The 21484-nt window shown below is 38.8% G+C and overlaps 1 protein-coding gene across 2 annotated transcripts; it reads left to right on the top strand.

Annotated features, from left to right (window-relative positions):
* The first annotated feature begins 337 nt into the window (after positions 1-337).
* SFT2D1 (SFT2 domain containing 1) lies at positions 338-21012 on the top strand. Of its 2 annotated transcripts, XM_080341585.1 has the most exons (8): positions 350-502; positions 5608-5694; positions 7904-7986; positions 11550-11631; positions 14030-14065; positions 14812-14870; positions 16278-16307; positions 18558-21009. In XM_080341585.1, exons 1-8 carry the CDS (start codon positions 440-442, stop codon positions 18595-18597), a joined length of 480 nt encoding a protein of 159 aa, XP_080197711.1. In that variant the 5' UTR covers positions 350-439; the 3' UTR covers positions 18598-21009. The 2 variants fall into 2 exon arrangements, with proteins under 2 accessions (XP_080197712.1, XP_080197711.1); XM_080341586.1 differs by lacking the exon at positions 5608-5694 and having other exon boundaries at positions 338-502; positions 18558-21012.
* Positions 21013-21484: the final 472 nt, after the last annotated feature.

Raw genomic sequence — 21484 nt, 5'->3', positions numbered from 1 at the left:
GCTGCCATTCAGTACCTACACAAAAGGCTTCATTTAATCGCCAAGTCATACTGCCCACCTCACGCAAATCAGTTTCTGCCCCTATCGATACAAGCCAGTCCCCCAGCAAGAGATGGAGCCAGGGAACACTGAAAAAGCCCTTCTTCCTCTCCACAGAGGCCTGCACAGGCACCCACCTCTCCCTCACCTGCGTGACACGGCGACACTCTACAGGGGTTCCCGGGGAAGCGGCCCGGAGCGCCCCCGGCGCTGCGACCGCCGCCACGACACCCGCACCGCCCGCTGCCCAAGCGCGCAGGCGCGGGACCGCCCTCCCACCGCCGCGCTGCCTACCGCCAGGGGGCGAAGCCTGCGTGAGCACGTAACTTCCGGTTGCGCCAGCGGCCGGGCAGGGGAGTGAGGGTCAGTCCCGTCCCTTCCCCTCTGGCCCGGCCCGAGCATGGAGAAGCTGCGGCGGGTGCTGAGCGGGCAGGACGACGAGGAGCAGGGACTGACGGCGCAGGTACCTCCCCGCGGGGACCCGTTCTTGTTCTTCCCCCTGCCCGCACCCTACGCCTGATGACCGCCGCTAACGGCCACCGAGCTGCGGCTCCAGGGCTGGCGCCCCCTCCCACGCGGCGACAGCGGGGGCTGAGAGTCGCCGTGATGGGGCCGCTGAAGCCTCCCTGCCCCAGGGTCGCTCCGGTGTCCGCGGCCTCAGGTGCCGCCGCGTTCCCGCACGCCCTGGCCTGCACACGGTGTGTGCCCGCACGCCCGGCCGCGTCAGTGACGGGGAGAGACGGGGAGGCAACGGGGAGACGAAAGTTTGCTACATGTACCGAAAGACGAGGTTTGTGGGAAGCAGGCCCGGCCCGGGAGTAAGAGTTTTGGCGAATTTTCAGTGTGTAGAGAAACACTTTGTTGTGTTGGTGCTTTAGGGTCCTTTGGTTTTATTTTCCACTAGCTGCTTCGAGATAACAGGGTCTCCTTGTCTTGTGTGTACTCTTCGCCCTTCTTATGTGTACTCAGTTCCTCCTGACTTGATCATCAATTAAACAGTAGGTTTTCTTTCTATATCACTTCTATATTTCCTTATACTCCTGTATTTGTAAAACCTCTGAAAGACTTTCTCTAAATAGAGATCGTTTTGAGTTTATTGTGCTGATGTTCTTTTTTTTTTTTCCCCCCTGCTCAGGTACAGTTCAATTTTTCTGTTTCCTTTCCATCATCTTCCTCATTGTCAGTTATGTTTCTTTACTGGATTTGAACACTATACATTCCTGAGACTTTTAGGCTAAAGCAAAGCTGTGCGTGCTTATAAAGAATCATTTATAGCATCAGCTCTCTTTTAACTGATCTGACTGCAGGTGAGAGTGCCCCATATCATGGAATATCTTGATCCTGTGTGCTGCAGGATGCTGGAGCATGGTGGAGGAAGCTGGAACATGGAGCAGCTTGGATCTGAGCTGCTTGCACAGCCTCAGTTATGCATTTTGTGTGTAAAATCTTCAACTGTTTTGGGTGACCTTTTGGAACTGGGTCATGTGTTTGGTTAAAAACAATGACCCTCTCTTTGGATTAGCTGATAGTTGTGTAATAGCCGCCATATGGTTTGTGTTCATAGATGTCTCTGTATTCTGCTCCTTGATTTTTGCAGAACCTTTACCACGAAGTCAACAGCAATTCCTATTAAGTAAAGTAGTGGTATATAGTGAGACAATTGTGTTATGAGTCAATGAAGTCTTTCTGCACTAAACTCTTCAGATGAGCATCACTTCTTGCTGCAATTAGATCAATTATTCTAAATCTTAAAAAATAATTCTAAATATAAAAATTAGCTAAAGGAATTTATTAAAAAAGAGACAGTAATGAATTGCAAATATACCAGTGTAATGATGTTGTCAGGGCAGCATTATGCTCTTTAGTTTTATCAACACCAAAACTAATATAAAATCAGTCCATTTGACAGATTGGCTTGTTTTCTGACTGTAGTTTCATGATAGTTGTTGATTGACAACTGCTTAAAGCATTCAACAATATTTTAGCAAGGAGGAATAGACCAGATATTTAGATTTCTTATATTGTAGTCTGAAGTGTTGATAGAAACCTCTTAGGGAAGATGTGTCTCTATAAATGTTTTTTGAAATATTGCTTAGGAACTAAATTCTGAAAGCGTACTCAACATTTCTTTGAAATTCAGTTTTCTCCATTACTTGCATATTCTTAAATTTACTTTCTTAAAAGCTGTAAAAGAAGGTGATTCTGTTTTCTTTCCTTGTCCACATGGCAAACCTTTATAAGATAATTAATCTATGGAGAGAGCCTAGGTGGATGTTCAAAACCACAGTAAATATTTTTGAACAAAGGCAGTCATGCAGATTGTCATTCATGTGATTTATTAGATGTCCATACTGATCTGTTCAGTAAAGACACTGTTGTCTGTTATTTGCAACTTGTGTATTGCAAGACCATTCCATGTGTTTCAGGAAATCTGCCTTCCGGGTTCCAGTTTCCACTTGATTTCTGGATGTCTTGGTTGTTTCTTTGGTGTAATATTTTCTTGAAATACCCTGTGAATAAAAATCTTTGCTTCTTACCCAGGAGTTTGATATTAAAGCTTAGCTATAGAAAACTGAGGGTCTCTGTTGATTTCTCTTTCTTATTTCTTCTTATTGCATAGAAACAAGCTGATAAGCAGTGTAGCGAGAAGGGTATGTTTTACCGGAACTCCTTTGCTGCTGCCACTGCACAGTTCTCCATATGAATCTTTCCCCATATGTAGAAGTTCCATGGCTGTTTTTTCAGTCTTCTAAGTGAAAGCTTCTGCTAATGCAAATATGGTAGAATGCAATGCCAGCTCTTTTTATCTGAAATCTAGGATTAGCTGTATGGCTTATGTCAGACAATAAAAAAATTCCTAATCACCCTTATGGTGTTTTCCTGGTTTTGTTGCATAGGCAGCTTAGACTTTACTATTTTTTTTTCTTAGGGTTCTGGTTCATAGTCTCTGGGTGTAGGTGTAAGAAGCTAAGCTGCTACTTCAGGGTGTCTCACAGCTGCTCTTATAGAAATGACTGCTTTTGCAGCATATAGAGCAGAATAGGCAGGTGCTGTGTCAGGTCCTCAACTTTTACAGACATTTTAACACAAGCTGAAGTTCTCTGGGTTAAGTAGTTGAACTATGTACCTGTTACTCAACTGCTGCTACAAGGTGCTTCACTACAGGAGTGAAACAGATGTCTCAGAAAGGTGACCTGTTCCATTTTTTCCATGAAACTTAAAAAGGCTTGGGTATCAGGCACTAAGACAATGCATTATCAGATCACCAGTTTCATTATTTCAAACATTGCATTAAGTAGGTTCAGCTTGATAACATAAATTGAATGGTTGGAGGATCAGCCTTTGTTTTAATGCCATTTAATTTATTTAGTTTTATTATTACAGTGAAGGCTTTGTTATGGTGCTCTGGCAGCCCTCATGCCATAGCTTATCTTCCTGTAGTTCATGTGAATGTATTTTCAATCTAAGATTTTAAGAACTAAATCCATAAAATGTATTAAACTAGTTTTAAAATAATATTTTAAATTTTGTGGCCTTTTTTGTTCTGAGCCTTTGTGTGGCTGACTTATTTATGGTGTTGTTATTTTTTTTCCACCTAATAACTGTTAGAGATTAAGTGAAGATAAAACTATTTTCAATTTTATATAAAAAATGAGATTTCTCGGTAGTTGTTTCAAGAATACCATCAGATATTAAGACTAGAAGTAGAATAGCATTAAGTGGCAGCAGTGTGCCTTATACACCTGAAGAAATTATTTGCCTTCATGCTTTCCCTGTTTTCTAGGCAATCTGAAATGCATGTGTTGGGTGTAGTATTGGATTGGCCCATCCACACTTCACGTCTGAGCAGGGGTGTAAAGGATTTTTACTTTTTTGTGAACATGTGATTACTTGCATGAATAGGTGTAACTAAAAGCATGATTCAAATGAGTATCTTCAGTTATGTCCTACCAGCTCTACCTGCACTTCTTATGTGTATAGGTATTCAGGAATATGACTAGCAAATATGATTTCAAATACTAAACCATCTTTCAGTTACTGTTTTTTGTCTATTTTTTTAATGCGTGCATAAGGATAAAGAGTTGGACCCAATAAGGTAAGCTACATCTTCTGACCTTTGGGAAGTTCCATCTTTACTGCTGAACACAGAGAAGGGGAAAGAAAACTCAGAATATCATTGTATCCCAGCTCCATGTCTGCTCAGACAGTATGCAGGTGTAAAAGATTAGTTTTGGTATTCTGATCCCCCTTCTTAAGTAAATATTTAAAGCATTTAATTTGATTAAATAAGGTTAGTATTTTTTGTCTAAGTAGAAAATAGTCCAAGCTACTTTTGTTGACATGTGTTCAGACACTGATTCATCACAGCACATAAATATGTACTTGTGTGTGGCCATTTTTTATTAAACTAGGTATGGATTCTTCATTTGTACAGATGCAAAATTTTCAGTAGTAACCACATTTCATTCACTTACCACTGCCTGAAAGAGAGATTTCTCAAAAGAGTAGGAGAAACATCAAACTCATAGGTTGGGGAAGCCCTAACTTGTATATTTGGTTAATTATACTTGATTGAAAATATCTGTAGAAGCGATAACAAGAGGGCAAGTTTTCTTGTGTCACCTGAACAAATAGGAAAGTTAGCTTTTTATAGTCATCTTAAGTGTTGCTTCAGCTTACCCAATAGGCCAGTTTAGAATAGAAAGTATCTTTAATTTTAGTGACCTGCAGGAAGCTGAAATATGTTGTGTTTACCGCATGGGTGGAGATGAGCTGAGCATATCTAGCAAGTCACTTCTGCCGAAAGGGGCTGTTCTTCTGCCAGTGCTGTGGCCCTGCCTTGTTCCTTGTATCAGCCCCACTGCTTTGCTGACTTCTTGCTGAGCTGGTTTGGCTTGTTAGTCTAACACAGAACTAAGTCATCAGAATAGGAAGAACACTTGTTCTCTACCCACTTAGTGAGTTGTATAAGCCAGCTGAGCTCATTAGTGGATCTCACAGGTTCTGGAGTCACACTGGAGAAGCAGGAAGTAAAATGATCCCTTTTGGCAAGTTAGGTGTCTGGTGAGACAAGCTGTGTTAATCTCCTACATCTTTACCCTGTAAGGAACAGTAATTGAAGTGGAATCATAAGATTTGCAGTGGATACTTGTATTCATATGTATAATGGATTCTGTCTAGTAAAAGAAAAAGGTTGTAATATCTCTGGGAACATACAGTGCTGCACAAATAGATAAACGTTCTTCTGCAAATTGCTGGAAGGTCCATTCATTCTTCTGCTTTGGTACAACTGTGAGAATTTTCAATTGTAATTGCATGGTGAAAAGGAAGTTTATGAAAGTAGAGCAGTATTACTTGAGTGCCAGGATATACCTTCGTAGCTTTTGTCTCTTGTTTGTTTGTTTTGGAAATATGTTTTTCTTAAACTGAAATAATTAGTATGCAAGCAACTATTAAGCAAAGTAAAATAGTTGTTTCTGGCTAAAAAATTTTGTTTGAGAAAAAAGTGTCCGTTGGATTGTTCAGAGCTGGGTTTGTAATATGCGCTTTTTTTTTTCTCTTATTAAGGTCCTCGATGCCTCAACACTCAGCTTTGGTACTCGAGTCAGATGGTTTGCCATATGTTTTGTTGCTGGCATTGTGTGTTCTATTCTTGTAAGTAATTTTTTTCCCCCCTGTATTTTATTAATGTTCTACAGTAGAACCTGATTCATGTTCATGCTTCATATGTAATGCTGTGTTTGGTTTATCCTGTCTCCTAAATTTTGTATCCATAAATTTAACTGGCCATTACACTTAAAATTAGCATGTAGTGGCTTTTATCCTGTAAATTATAATGTTGACCATCTTTCTTCCATTCACAGCAGAGAGCATTTTTATTGTAGTGTAATAAAATTTCATACTAAAAGGCTCGAACACTGAAAAAATGCTATGTTTTTAATTTAGATTTGTGAGTGGTATACTAGGAAAGAGCTTTTGCTGTTTTTCAGTGTGTACCCATCTGGTTTTTTAGTCTCTCCCGTAAAACAGAAAAAAAAAAAAGGGGGGAAAGCTTGAAAGGTTTTTAAAGGCTAAGAAACCGCAAGTGGAACCTGTCTCTCACAAATCGGTAGGTGATGACTCTGGGAGCGTGTTGACACTTGAAAAACCTCTTGCACTCCTATTGATCTTATGGCCAGCAAATCATTTGTTCATTCTTGAACTTGGGGTGTTGGCAGGAGACTCAAGCCTGCAGTTAAAACCTGAAATCTGTTAATAGAGTGGGTCTACCAAAATCTGACACATGTAACTGGCGGTGCAAAGCAGTTCTTTATATGCATGGAAAGACCCAGAAGCAGGTGAAACAATGTTGCAGAAGCAGCCAGACTGCTCGTGGGTTTTGTTGTTTTGTTTTGTTGGGTGGGTTTTTTTTGTTCGGTTTTCTTTTTGTGTTTGTTTGGTTTTGGTTTTGTTTTTTTTTTCATTATGCAGTAGGATGTTGGTTCTTCACACACTTTTGATGTAAGCTAGTCAGCAGCAATTGGCTAATGTGTGTGGATGATGTTTGCAGTTTTTGTGGAGGCTGTCAGGCAGATTGTCTTGACTCTTAATGCATTCTGGTAGCAGGATGGAGAAACTTGTCCTGTGTGCATTAGTTTCTGGTTTTGCTATTATTTAAGTGACTGCTGCTGATCTTTCATTCACCATGAAAAGTTTTTAAACCAAGGAGGCGCATGTAATGACAGGAAAAAGCAGCTTTAGGGTCTTGGTTTCCTTGACTTATCTTGATAGATAGGAGTCAAAACTCTGCTGGTGTGTTTGTGGACCTCATATTTTGGAGAGTTTGGAGGCAGCTCCATAGCCAAGCTTTGCCACAGAAACGTGAGAGCTGGCAACTCTGCCTTCTGCTTCAGGTTAGGGAGCTTTTGCTGCAGCGTTAGAGAGACACTCGTAGAACCACTCAAGTTCTCCCTTACGGGTGTGTACCTGACTTTTAGATCTCATATGTCTGCAGCCTGGTATATTTATTATGTTCTTGGTTGGACAATATTGCAGATGTTTTTCCTTTAATCTAGTCTTTGCAAAGTGTCCATTGGCTTTCTGTGTAGTATGCAATTACACTCTTGCAGCTTTGAAGCTTTCCATGGTTGCTTGTACTGTGGTCTGTGCAAACTGACGCCACAGATTCCCACTGAAATGGCAAAATTGCAATTGGGTAGAATATATTTGGGGTTTTGCCCTTTTTTTTTTTTTTTTTTTTCTTTTAGGGCACTGTGACCACATCACAGCTTTTTTTTTTTTTTTCCCTCCTTCTTAAAAGGAAAAATCAAACTAAAAAAAACCCCATGTTTTTCTTCTCATTTTGGCTCTGTTTTCTTCCTGTCACAGGCTTTGGCTTTTTTTTGTGTTTAGTGGAAATAAGAGATGTCTGGAAGTAAGAGTTCTATAATATTTCTATTGGGCCTCAGTGCATATCTAGGCTGCAAGTCCAGATGGTTGACTGGAGGAGAAAACAGGTGCTGGATACTAGTTTGGCTTTATGACATTTTTTCCTTTTATGCCGAGGTGTATGATGTATAGTGAGGCATTATAACAAAACTGAAAGTGTCATAAATAGAATATAAACAGTACAAATAAGTGTTATAAACAAACATTGTCTAGTTGTAAAAACATTGTAAAATATACTATATCAATACATTATTTTGCCAGTAGGTGGCAATAGAAGTGTGCTGAATATTGACTACTGCAAATCTGAGAACAATATACTGTGCTGGTATATGTTAGAATGACACTCTTCATAGTTTGAAAATATATTTATAAACTATAAAATCTAAATAAATTGAATTAACTAACTACAAACATACGAATAACCTCTCTTTTATAGGGAACAGCGTTGCTATGGCTCCCAAAGGGGGTCAAACTTTTTGCAGTGTTCTACACCCTGGGAAATATTGCTGCATTAGCCAGGTATGATTTCTTAATTATTGTTATTAGAAAATTGCTCTCCTCTTCATCTGCATTTGCTATTATTCTAGGATGGTATCTGTTTATATTGTGTATAAGCAACATAATTTTCATATTGAAATGCTAAAACTGTAGGACAAGAATTTATGCTATTAAGATTGTCATAATTAGTGAATATCAGTTATTCACTTTTTATTGCCCCATTATAATGCCTTATGTGATGGTTTTGTAGGCACATCACAGATGCTATCTGAAGTATGAATAACAAATTGCTTGCTGAATTTTGTGCTTTTTATAGCTAAGTCAGCCAAGTGCAGGGGTACCTCAGTTTCAGGGACAAGCTGGTAGTCTGCTCACTGTGTGTATACTTTGTTACTGGAAGGAGCTTTTTGCTTTTAACAGCAATTTGATCCTGTCTCTAGGAAAATTGTTTGAAAGGGAAGAGGTTCAGGAAATCTTTGTTTTGACTGTAAGGCCAGGCAGAATCTAAAAATCATTCACAGTGTATTTTTAAACTCTGCTTGGTTCTTTGCAGTGTTTTCCATAGCAGCTGGCTTTAAAAGATTTGCAGAGGGGACCTCCTAGGATCTAAAACTCTTATTTCGCTGTTCAAAAGATATGTAAGAAACAACTTAATGTTGATAAAGTATTTTCAGTTTCTGTTTGTCCTCCTTCTCTTAGCATAGTTGAAACATGGTCATGGGACTCAGAACCCTTGAAATCTGGTGTTGACTGTGATGGACTCCATGACTTTAGTCAAGTCACTTAGATCTTGAGTTAAAGCATTGTTAATCTGTTAAAACTCAGGAAATGTGATATTAACATTTGAGAAATGTGATGGTGTACTGCATTTCCTCAACAAATTTGTTAGAGGGCAAAAATGGTTATACTGGAGTTGAGTCTCTCATTTGTATAACTATTTCATCTTGTGCTAAAACAAGATGAAGAGTTAATACTGGAAGGGTAGGCAAGACTGAGCATTTCCCATTATCTCCCTTACTTTATTCTTTATTCCTTGTTGTTTTTGGTTGGCTGCCTTTTTTTTTACCTAGTATTTTGGGTGTGTTTTCACTGTTTCAAATTAAATTAGCATTTTAGTAACTTGGTACTAATCAAGTCTAATTGTCAGTGAACTAAGACTAAAACTTTTACAGACTGATATTTCTTTTAGGGGAATGCTGAAAAACTTCAGTTTGGACTCCCAGCTAAAATTAGAAGTAAAAAGAGGCCCCCTTCCCCTTCAGTAGCCCTTTTAGATATAAGCAACAGGCAACTGTGTTCTAAGAACAGTAGGAAATGATGAAAAAGTCCCAAATTGTCAAGAAGACTTAAACTTTTTCATTTTTGTTTGCAAGTTTGTATTTGAAACAAATGCAGAAACCACTCTTATTAAATAGTCCTGTCTAGCCTGTTTTTACGATGATTTTCTAGCCACAAACATGAAAACAATTACTTATTTGATTCTTCTCTGTCATAATGACCATGAGCCAGCACTGGGCCCTTGTGGCCAGGAAGGCCAATGGCATCCTGGGGTGTACTAGAAGGGGGGTGGTTAGTAGGTCGAGAGAGGTTCTCCTTCCCCTCTACTCTGCCCTGGTGAGACCACATCTGGAATATTGTGTCCAGTTCTGGGCCCCTCAGTTCAAGAAGGACAGGGAACTGCTGGAGAGGGTCCAGCGCAGAGCAACAAAGATGATGGAGTGGAGCATCTCCCTTTATGAGAAAAGGCTGAGGGAGCTGGGTCTCTTTAGCCTGGAGAAGAGGAGACTGAGGGGTGACCTCATTAATGTTTACAAATATATAAAGGGTGAGTGTCATGAGGATGGAGCCAGGCTCTTCTCGGTGACAACCAATGGTAGGACAAGGGTAATGGGTACAAACTGGAGCACAAGAGGTTCACTTAAATTTGAGAAGAAACTTCTTCTCAGTGAGGGTGACAGAGCACTGGAACAGGCTGCCCAGGGGGGTTTTGGAGTCTCCTACTCTGGAGACATTCAAAACCTGCCTGGACACATTCCTGTGTAACCTCATCTAAGTGTTCCTGCTTTGGCAGGGGGATTGGACTAGATGATCTTTTGAGGTCTCTTCCAATCCCTCACATTCTGTGATTCTACAGAATGTATTGTATATGAGAAAAATCCTGTCTAAGTGAAGGAACTCTAGATTTTTTTCTGGCCTTTCTGCTTACTATGGGTTCTCTCACATCTCTAGAGAATGTCTGCCCTTCAATGCTAATCAGACTAGCATCAATGTATTTTGCTTTCTATATTTTTTTTGCCTATTTTATGTGGCCTCCCTCATTTTTACAACCATATTTTCATCATCCATATCTTTCCACTAGCTAACTAATTTTTTATTCTAGTTCTTCAGGTTTGTTTGGTTTTTTTTTCTGGTCTTAATCTAATTTTATGGCCCAGCAGCCAAGATTTAAAAATACGGGGGGAAAAATGTTAGTTTGGATTACAATGAATTTAACACTTTTTTTTTTTTCTACTAATTTGAGAAAACATTTTCTCTGCATTTAGTATTGACTTTTGAGGTCTGTGCATGCAACTTAAAGGAGAAAAAAATATGTGGAGACAAGGGGTCTATATATACAAAGTTCCAAGTAGCAACATCTGGATCTGGGAGATCATGGGTTTAGTTTACTGTTTGGGATGTGGGTTCCCCTTTTTCTTCTATCTTAGAAGATACATGCTTCACCAGGCCTGTGACTGATTTCAGGAGGGAGCCAAACTCTTCCCTGCTACTGATTGTTTCATTTTATAGAAATAAATATTAACTAGAAAATGAGTTAATCTAGGTTTTTCCTGCTCTGTAGTAAAGCATTCAGACCAACACAAGGTTACAGACATTCTCACTCTCTCAATAAATGTTTTCTACAAAGCAGAATGGTTTCAGTGACAGGGAAAGAAGAGACTTATCTCAGAATATTTGAAGCCAGATATCCACTCCTACAATTGTGAATTCTTGGTTCACATCACATTTCTTTGCATGAACAGGCACAGCATAGCATTGCGGACGGTTTTCATTTTCGTCAAGTTAACTACAAAGTAGAAGGGGGCAGGAGAATTTAACACAAACTACTGAACATTTTCCTTCTTCGTTTGCTCGCTGAGTTTGGGTAAAGAGTTAGAGCTTCCCTGTAACTTTGATTGTAGCTACTGACACACTGCCTGGGTAAGAAGTTTGTTGTTAAACAGAAATTTTCTACAGAAGTTTGGTCTTTGTATTCTTTGCATTCTTTTGGCAAGTCATTTCTTGGAACAGCCTCAACATGAAATTCACTAGATTTCAACTTGACAACACTGTGCTGTAAATGGTAATGGTTTGGAAGGAAATTCATGACCAAGGGTGACTCAATACATAAGCTGTTTCGAAGACTAAATTAATTGAATATTTCACCTTTCATTCTAGTGGGTTTTTGTTGCTAAACACTGAAATTCCTTTTTTAAAAGCCTTTGTACTCATCTGACTGTTGGGAAAACTGGTTAATTACCTATTGTCTTTTGCAAATATTTATTTAAAAGTGATTTACCATTTGTTTTGTTTTTCCCTTCTATTAGTACATGTTTCCTGATGGGGCCAGTGAAGCAATTGAAAACAATGTTTGAGCCAAAAAGATTAATAGCTACAGTTGTGATGTTGGTAAATATACTACCTTTACTTCCTTTTGCTAAAAAGTTTAACCTCAAAGCTAAATCTGAGGCTTTACTAAAGAGAGGTTATTTCTCAGTTCACCATTTCTTTTTACTGAGGAGTGATAGTCAAGCTGATTAGCTTTGTGTATCAAAGATTATCTAACTCCTTTCTGTGAGCCTGTGTTTTTGTTGCTGATGTTTTTTTAAATTAAACATTTGGAGTAAAATGTTATTCCCTAGATATTTCTTAGTAAACCCTAATACTAGGTTGATTATTTTTAACTTGTATTCTTAAAACAATTTCTTCAAGAACAAGGCTAAAGATATTTTCCAGCTGCCATGAAAAGTCAGTGGTCACCAAGTTTGGCTTGACAGTTTGTTGGCTGCAGCTCTGTTTGTATTAGCTTAGTGGTTCAGCACGTCCAAAGCAATGAAGAAAATTGATTTCTGTCCCCAAAATCCAGGAAGCCTCATGTTCAGCATCAATCTCCTCCATTGTGAGGATTTTGGCTCTCTTACTTCCATGACCACCATTTCTTCTTCCAGAAGGATGGAAAAAAACAGCCCTGTCCCCAAACTCAGAATTCCTGTTCCAAAACTCCATATTAGGTGGATAAGCACAAGATTCTGCCCTTGCTGCTTCTCTGTTTTGTACTGAATTTCTCTCTTGTTCTTCCTAATTTGTTTCAACTTTTATTTTTGAGATGTTGACTTCCTTTTCTTGCTGTCATGTAGCTTTCTAGTTGATTACAGCTGATGTGGATAAGAAACTCTTCATGAATTATTTTTGGGTGGTTGTCATATGGGTTGTATATTCTTTCTCCCACACACCCACATTAAAAAAAAAAAAATAAAATGAACTTCTCAGATGAGATTATAACTTTATGTTTGCCCACATCTTTCAGAGAAGTGACTTGATCCTTTCTTGGACTCCAGGCTTTGTTAAAGAAATTACTTTTTCCCATCTCTTACAAATCATACCAAGTTATAGATCCTAGGGAAGTTACGTTTCATAGGTCTGCAGTAAAAACGTCCAAGAATATATCCATGTTTTTAAAAGTCTGTATTTGCTGAGAATGATTTCTCCAACACATTATAGCTGGTGGGCTTTTTCTGGTCAAGCTGAGAGCCTAAGCCAGACACTGAAACAGCCAGCAGAAAAACTATTGGCTCTGTTATCCTATCATCCACTGTGCTCAGACATGGTGACAAAGAAAATAAATTGCTTTGAAGGCTGTGGACACAAGACCCATCAGGGAAATGGAAGGAAAACAGAGAGTGGAAAAAAATACCATGGACATACCTACCTGTGCAGAGAAACTATCAACCAGGTTAGGAAAAGACAGAACAAAAGGTTTCATCTAACAGAGAACAGGAACATGGGCTGAGAGCTAGGGCTGCTAGGAGGGAAAATGTCAGTAATATGGAGAAGAGCTGGAAAACTTCTGAAGTTTAGAAAACTTTTGATGAATTTGACTGTTTTCTTCCCCATTCTAACACAAAGCTAGAATTGTAGGCAACTATAGAGTCACAAATATATTTGGAAAATTTTAAGAGAGTCTGTTATTTTTGTTTCCTTCAGTGAAACGCCAACAAAATTTTTCCAGTGAAACTTAAATAAGAATTTTGTTCTGTTTTCTAGTATGTGTAATGACAAATGGAGGGAGCCAGACAAGATTCAGTGGAGAAGTTCAGTGAGGGTTTTGCTTGTACAAATGGTGTGATTAATTTGGCATAGTAAACCATATAATTGTAATGTTCCATCAAAGGTGTGTAAGTAGTTTGAATAAACCTTCATGTGAGCTTTTTCACTGTGTATGAGGCTGCTGCTCCCCAGTGGGCTCTTAATTACTGTCAGAAGATGAGGAAACACTGACAGAAGCAGCAGAGCCTGTGTTTGCCAAATACCGTAATTATGAGTGAGTGTTTTTAATAACGGGTTGTTAATAGTGATGCACATACCGTCCTTGTCAGATATTGATGTTATGAGTACTAGATCCAAAATGATACTATGTACTGAAATAATAGAATAGCAGTTCCCAGACTGCTTGGTTACTTTCAAGCAAGCTCTGTCATCTAAGCCCACCTCTTAACAGACCTAGGACATAAGGCTACACAGACTTGGTTAAACTGCTAGTTCCTCAAGTCAGTTTCTGCCTCCTCTTCTAAGACTTGTCCCAGCCCTTCTGGCCCTGCAGCACATCATGCTGTGCTTTGGAAAATACCACTTTACATAAAGTTCAGCATATAGTCACTTGTGTGACAGCCTTTGGCTCCACTTATTTCATGACTCAATTCTGAAAATGCTGGTTACCCATTGAAAACATTAGAACAGTTACTGTTTTTTCTTTATTGTGAATTTGAGTATTAATTCTTTTTTTCTTTCTCCTTTCATCTCCCACCAGCTTTGCCTAATATTGACTCTGTGTGCTGTATTCTGGGTAAGTGAGAATACTTTGTTCCTCTGTATTTTGTTAGTTTATTAGTTGTATTACGGCTTTAACATACAGTTCAGTTGTAGAGAAAAGATGAGCTTGTCTGTGTCATATTTGTGTTTTCAGCTGCAGTTGAGCTTAGGTGGAGGGGTTAGTCTGCTGGCTACAAAGCGAATGCAGCATTGCACCTGCATGTCATGTAGATGAGAATACAAAATCTATAGCATCAGGTTCAGCCAGCAGACCTCTGGACTGAGAACTAAGAAAAGCAATTTAAAATATACTTTCATCTTAGTAACATGTACTTATGTCAGAGAATATGTAGTCATCTTTAGAAACCATGGATACAAGAATATTAAACTGATTAAGGTGAAGGGGGGGAGAGAACAACTACCCCCAGACATCTTGATTGAAAAAACTAGCTGTAGTTATGTTCCATAGAAGTAATATGTAGTTGAAGTGAACTTTCATATTTGCAGCAGTACAGTATCATGAATGAAAGGGAAGGTGTTAGCAGTGGTGCAGTTAACTATTTTCAAAGCTAGAAAAGGTTTTCATAGCATGATGCTAATGGAGTGATGGACAAAGTGAATGGAAAGCTGTTAGAGTGGAAAGGAGTAGCAAATTAACTGACGATGCCTAAATTTCCTTGTCTTAATTAAATTTTTGACTGAATAGGCTGTTGAAATATTTTACACTATAGGCTGGTGGAAAATGAACTCACTTGCATTATTTGTATTATTTTTACTTAGTGGAACAAAAAAGGCTTGGCGGTGTTATTCTGCATATTGCAGTTCTTGGCAATGACCTGGTAAGATTCTTAAAATTAATTTTAACTTCTTCCCTGTGTCCCTACACCCGCGTGATTATATTATAAACCTATATATAAGTGCTTTGGATAGCATAAGTGTGTGCAAATGCTAGCCTCAATCTGTTTAGGTTGTATAACTTCAGTGAAATCTGTATGCAGTCATCTTGCGAAAGTGATCATTTTAACTATATTCTGCAATGTGTGAACTTATTTGAGGCATTATGAGAGGGATATATATGCAAAAAAAATCTCATGCATTTTCTCTGTTATGAAAGTAACTGTATACTAATATGCTCTACATTTGATTACTGTCTCTTTTTTTGAGTTCTAACTAAATTTTTATTTTTGAAGTGGAAGAAACTAAATAACATTTTCATAGGATGCATGCTGCCCCAAGAATATTCAGCAGCACTGGGGGAGGAGTGGGTGGATGTGAGAGGGTAAATTTAGTGCAGCAGGTACAATGCTGACCATCCAGATGTGCTCAGGGTCTGGGCTTGGGAATGTGTGAGCACAGTTGGGTGAGTTGCTTGTAAGTCTGGCAGAAGTTACAGCTTTCTCCATGGAGATACAACAGAACATACTCGGTCTCCTTGTCCCAGATGAATTACTTGGTAGTAACTCTTAGGTGATCCAGGTTGACCACAGTTCTTGTTTGAACTTGCCTTGAATACACAGTGTCTATGCTGAACTTGGATCTGAAGACAAATAAGCATTTGTTCAGGACAGGGGCTGTTGGGCATCGTGCTGGGTCCAGGTAAATGCTTGATACCAGGTAGAGGGAAGACCACTGACTCAAAATACGTTCCACATGTCCGCAGCAGACAGCGTCACATCTGCTCAGTGTCTTAGAGCTGCATCAGGCTGGGCATGAGAACAAAACAGCCTGGAGGCTTGTGAGAAGCAAGTTTCAGAGGATAATAGAATTATCAGCTGTTTGAGCGTCACAATTGTTGTGTATTATTCATAGTACAGCATATATCTGTACTTAGGGTTACATAAATAATACAATTAGATGTATATTTGCATAGTAATGCATATTGTCTTATAAACTGGTAAAAGTTGTCTCTCTCATCTTGAAGAACAGTTAGTTTTCCCAGAAGTCTTCATTCAATTTGAATCTGTTGATAGCAAATCTGTTTATGTGCAATAGAAGTTACAAACTATATTTAACAACAACAACAACAAAAAACAGTAAATATAAAGTAAACCAGGAAATCCTTAGCAGTATGTTTAGTTATTATCCAAGAGTGTTGTCTTCTCTCGGGTAAGCATTCAATTGAATAGGTAATCTTATTAAAGTTTTGTTACAACGGATTGCTTTTATTACTGCTGGAGTGTAGTGAAATAATTGGGTTCTAGGAGAAACATGAACACTGTCAAATAGACTTTTTTCCTCTTTTTCAGGTATAGTCTGTCATATATTCCTTTTGCAAGGTGAGTCTGCATAATTACTTCCATCTTAACAAGAATCAGTTATCTTTATGCTAGTCAGGGGGAGAAGTCCTTAAATTCACTCTCTGAAAAACATAACCTCCCTTTTAATTTTTAGAAAATTATATAGCTGAATTCAAAGAAATGCTTAATATTAAGCTTTAAATACATGTAAAGTGCATAGTAATTCTGTTTGTTAAATCTCATTCTAATTTTAATAGCTGAAAATAAATTGAGTTTTTGTTGAAGTTCTCCAGTGATTTAAAAATGCATTGATGCAATAGTGACTTTTCCAGTACTTATATTAAAGATAACTTATAGATCTGAGGATTTAGTTAAAAGCAAACAAACAAAAGCATAGTTTCAGCTGCTAAGTCTACTTCTGAATTCCTCTGTCACTTTTAGGCAATGCTTCATGTTAATTTTCATTTTGGCAAGCTTCTGTCTTCCTTTTCACTCTTTTGTGTACAAAAATGGAACAAAAGCTGGCCAAATACATAGTGAAACCCCATGCAAGTAAACAAACTGAAGAATCTTTTTTTTTCTATAATGTTTCACTTAAAATGCAGTTTGGTCTTTCAGCCCTGTATTTATTTGTATAGTTTTTAAATAAAGTGCTTCTATGTCTGGATATTACTTAATGAGGATTCTCTGTAGTGGAAGAGAGGGGAGGGGGGAGAGAACATCATGAAGTATTGTCTATCCCTTTCATCTCATAGCTTCCTGGAATGTTTCTGTAACTTTGCCAAAAACTCTGTACTGTGGATTTTTTTTAAGCTTCAGATTTGATCTTGGGAGAATTAAGCCATATTATGGGGTTTTTTTTTAAATATAGTAGTTGATAATTGCAATGGATTAAATACTCTAACTGTACTCAGGCTTCAAATTATCATCTGACTGTTTCTGACATCTCAAGCTAACCAGTCAAAAGTAGTGTTCTGAATTCTTATAGTTCCTGTGGCCACGTGACAGTTTCAGTTGGGTCACTTTGTATGTTCTGCTCTGCAGAGAAAACAGAGCTACTGGACACTGGTCTTTTCTTGCCTACCAACAGTACTTTAAGTTCTGGTCAGAAAAACATTAGGTTACATGCATCACTTAATTTCTTTGTTTTTATTTGTCTGTGAGATTTTATGAGCCAAGGAACTGAATTTTACACAGGCTGCTTTTAGTAGTACAGTGATTTCTTCAGGGATTATTTGGTAATTTGCTTATGTGGAATGCTATCATAAATTTTTTTACATAGGCTGCCTTTCTTATGGAAACAGTGGAAACCATGTTAAGTGCCAGGGAACAGTACTATGTAATTTGTTTAAAGTACACATTTATCTTTATTTCAAGAAAAATGTCATTACTTGATTTAACTCTGTTAATGGTTTACTCTTGAAAACAATTTACTCATTTGTGTTTTCTGTTTTATTGTTTTGGAGGTTGTTTTTTTGTTTGTGGGTTTTTTCATTTGTTTGGCAGTTTTGTTTGTTTGGGGTTTTTTTTTAATTAATTGTGGCTCTCCTGCTGGCATAAAAAAAAAAAGGCATACATCCAGTGACTTTGAGTAACGATAGTCTTTTTCTTCATTTTTCCAATTGGCTAACAACAGAATACAAACTCCACTCCTTAACAAGTTGTTACATTTTTGAGAAAATGAAAAATAAAGGAGACTAAAGTGAGTGATGTAAGTAGAATAGTCAGTAAACAGTTTGTTTTATTGTAGGTTAAAAAAAGACCCCTTCAGATCTTTCAGACCTTAAGGCTGAGCAAGCTCCTCATCCTGTGCTGTAAGCACAGGCACTTCAAAGCCTTCAGCCTGGGCTTTTTTTCCCTGTACCGTGCTGGTCTGGGCACCACGCACCTTGTGTGCTGCTGACTGCCTGGACTGAGCATCCTCAGCCCTGCCCTTGCTGGCCGGCCTTAGTGAAATAAAGCTGTGACCTTTGCTGAGCCACCAAGTGTGCTGCAGAACCATTTTTAACACTGTCTCCACATTTTAGCATCTGTTTGAGTGTAAACAGTGAGGAAGACTTTGGCAATACAGGCAGAGCTGAGTTGAGCTTCAGAGTGGGCTCGAGCCTTTGCTTTTGCTGCTGCTGTAGATGTACTCAACAATCGTTGTTAAGGTCCTGCATTTGATAAACTATTGATTTTTGTCTTTATGTAATATTTCTGCTTTTAAATATGTAATGGTTGGTATGTATGTGAAGAAAATAACAAATATCTTAACTGACTCTCTTTTTTTTTTTTTTCTTTTTAAAGGGATGCTGTGATTAAATGCTTCTCAGCCTGTTTAGGGTAAATTAAACCAGGAACCACTGTATGCTTTAAAAGCCAACTTCTATTCCTCTGTGAATTTTGCTTGGAAAACTATACTTTTTCACTCCTGAAATACCCAGTAACAAGTTAGTGTTTTGCTTGCCTTTTGCATTTGGGGGACTAAGTAATTTTTACTTGAAACTGTTTTTAAAATAAATTGGGTGAACTGTTTGTGTTTACCCTGGAACTTTTAGGATTTTTTAACCAAAAAAAAAAGTACATTTAAATACTTTGAGCAGAGTAGTCTTGAAACTACTTTGCATCCAGTGACGCAGGTTATTCCCCAGTGGAGGCAGACCACTAAGATCTGGGTAGTATGCATAAAGATTTCATTTACAGTTCTGTCTAAAACTTGCAATATGCTGTTTATGTTTGTATATGATTCATTGTATGCATTTCCAAAGACAGGGTTTTATAAACATTGTAAAGATTTGGTAAGTTATAATTAACTACTCCTTTGAAATGTCTATACGTGCCTTACAGAAGAAGCTTAATGAGAATATGTGAAAGGTCTGTTTAAAACTTGTTGGATTGTACTAAAAAGCTATATTTTAAATGATTTTTTACTTAAATACTTTTTACTAAACAAATTTATGGCTAATGTATAAATGAGATTTGTGAAATAAACTAGTTTTAAAGGTGCCTAAACTATTTTTATTTAGCAGTCTGTTATAGAGGGATGAAAATTTTAGCATTACACTTGAATAAATATGAAAATATATTAAAAAGAGGGATATGTATATGACTATATCAAAATTTGGTTCTTAGATTTGCAGAAGTCACTTTAAAGCTTCTTTGTGTTTGTATTTAGACAAGCTGTTCATTCTAAATTAAACTCTTAACAGATAGACGTGAAATAATCTAATACTTTACCGAGCTTCAATAAGATTCTATTTTTTTGACGCTAAGACCTATCCAGTTATTTGGGAGCAAAGTTAAATCCTTAATGTTTGGTGACTGATAGCATGTTACAGGAAGTTCTCTTTAAGCACAGGATAAATGTGCTTGATTACTTGCATTCTAAACCCCAGTTGTTTCCGATTTTATGTTTTTTCCCCACTAATCCACAAATAGAAGGAATAGATTTGAAAATATGTGAGGTGCAGCATCAGGAAGGGGAAAAACCCCAGTCTTTTGGTGTTCAGGGTTCAGGCTAAAGAGACAAACCGCAATATATTCCTGTTAAATCGCAGCGTATGTTGCACAAAAAGCAGCATCTTTGGGGAAGCTGTATAAAGGATGAGTGTACCATTTTGCAGCTAAACTGCCAACCAAGCCACACCTTTTAACGGATTAGTAACAAACTGCTAGTGAGCATCCTTCACTGCGGCAGGCTCCTGGGCTGGTAGTGCTGCACGGTGCAGTGACTACCTCTCCTGATCTGCCCACCACAGCCCAGGGGGTGGGGGGACCCAGGAGTGAATTTTTGGTTCCTCGTAGTTTTCAGTTTGCACTAAAAATGAACTAGTATGTGTGTCGATGGTGCTGAGTGTCATCCTGGAAATGACTGTCTCTGCCCCTTCCCCAGTTGCTGCTGCTGACCATAATGGACACTGGAAAGATCCCATCCCCCTAGCTGGTTGTTCAGAACTGGGCAGTTGTTTGCTCCAGAGCTGGTTTTGCCCAACCAACCAGTTCTGGTACATCATCACCATCACTGTAATCTTCAATTAGAATAGTATTAATCATTTTGATTTTCTTTGTTTATGTGCTGCGGTACATAACAACTCTCATCAGTTAAAACTTAGTATTAGATCATCAGAACAAAACTGGGTTGAAGCACTTAAGTCTGAAAGTTCCATCTACTGGTATGCTTTTATATGCACTTGGGTCTGTTATAATACATCATGTGCTTTCTTATTTTCTCTCCTGAACATTAGAGGATTCCCTTACTTCATCTGCATACAGAGTGCACACAGTGTTCTTTTGTCGGTATCTTTTGCTCCTTCAGATCCTGTCTTTGCTGTTTATTAATATTCCAAAAGTTCACAGTTGATGCATCTTCATTGTATGATACGCTTTTATGACAGTGTGAAACCATAGATGTGAAGATCTCTAAAACTCTGGATTGCATACATCATACCCACTTCTGCTAAAATTCTGGTACCATAATTAAAACAGTACTTTGAAGTAGAATCTATAGAAATTATATGCAAAGACTTTTTTAGACAAAATTTTGAGTGTGGTAGTAACCTTGCCTCCAAAAATTAAAATAATAATTAAAAAAAAATCAACAACGAAGTGTTGAGCACTGTGCTTACCCTCAATCACAGTAGGAACTGAGGCTGGGAAGAAGGATCCCTGGACTATGCTGTTCATTACCAAGCCTCTTGTCCTTAAGCAGCTTGTGTATTTTGGAGTTTCACAGTAGGTGAAGTCTGCTAGGTCTTGGCTGAAAGTACGCTCTTTGTCCTGGGAGCCTGCCCTTATTCATGGTAACTCAACCAGTCTAGGAGCTCAAAATATCATTGATGTTTGAAGGCGGCAAGGGGGTGCTAGTTTAATGTGACATTAAACGCCTGCCTTTTCACACTCAGGCGGCCGAGGACTGGGGGAGGAATTCAGAGGGAATTCAGAGCCTTCCTGCCCGTGGGGACACGGGCCCCGCCGCCCGTTTCCTTCGGCTCTGCTGGCGGCCGGGCCGGAGGCACGCGGGGAAAGGCGCCGGAGTACGCGACCAGCGCGGCTTGTCCGGGAAGGGCGAGTAGCACCGGGCAGGCCCCTGTCCCCGCCCGCACGCCCACCCCGCGCCGGCGAAAGGGTGTTGCCGGGGCGGGCGAAGGGCGGGAAGGGGGGCGGGTTATCGAGGGGGAAAAGCAGCGGCTGTTGGTGGAGGCGAAGCCCACAGTCTGTGCTGCGGCCGGCGGGTG

This window comes from Nesoenas mayeri (assembly GCF_963082525.1).
Source record: "Nesoenas mayeri genome assembly, chromosome: 3".
NCBI lineage: Eukaryota > Metazoa > Chordata > Aves > Columbiformes > Columbidae > Nesoenas > Nesoenas mayeri.
The sequence above is the reverse complement of the archived record's forward strand: the minus strand, read 5'-3'. Positions and strand labels throughout refer to the sequence as shown.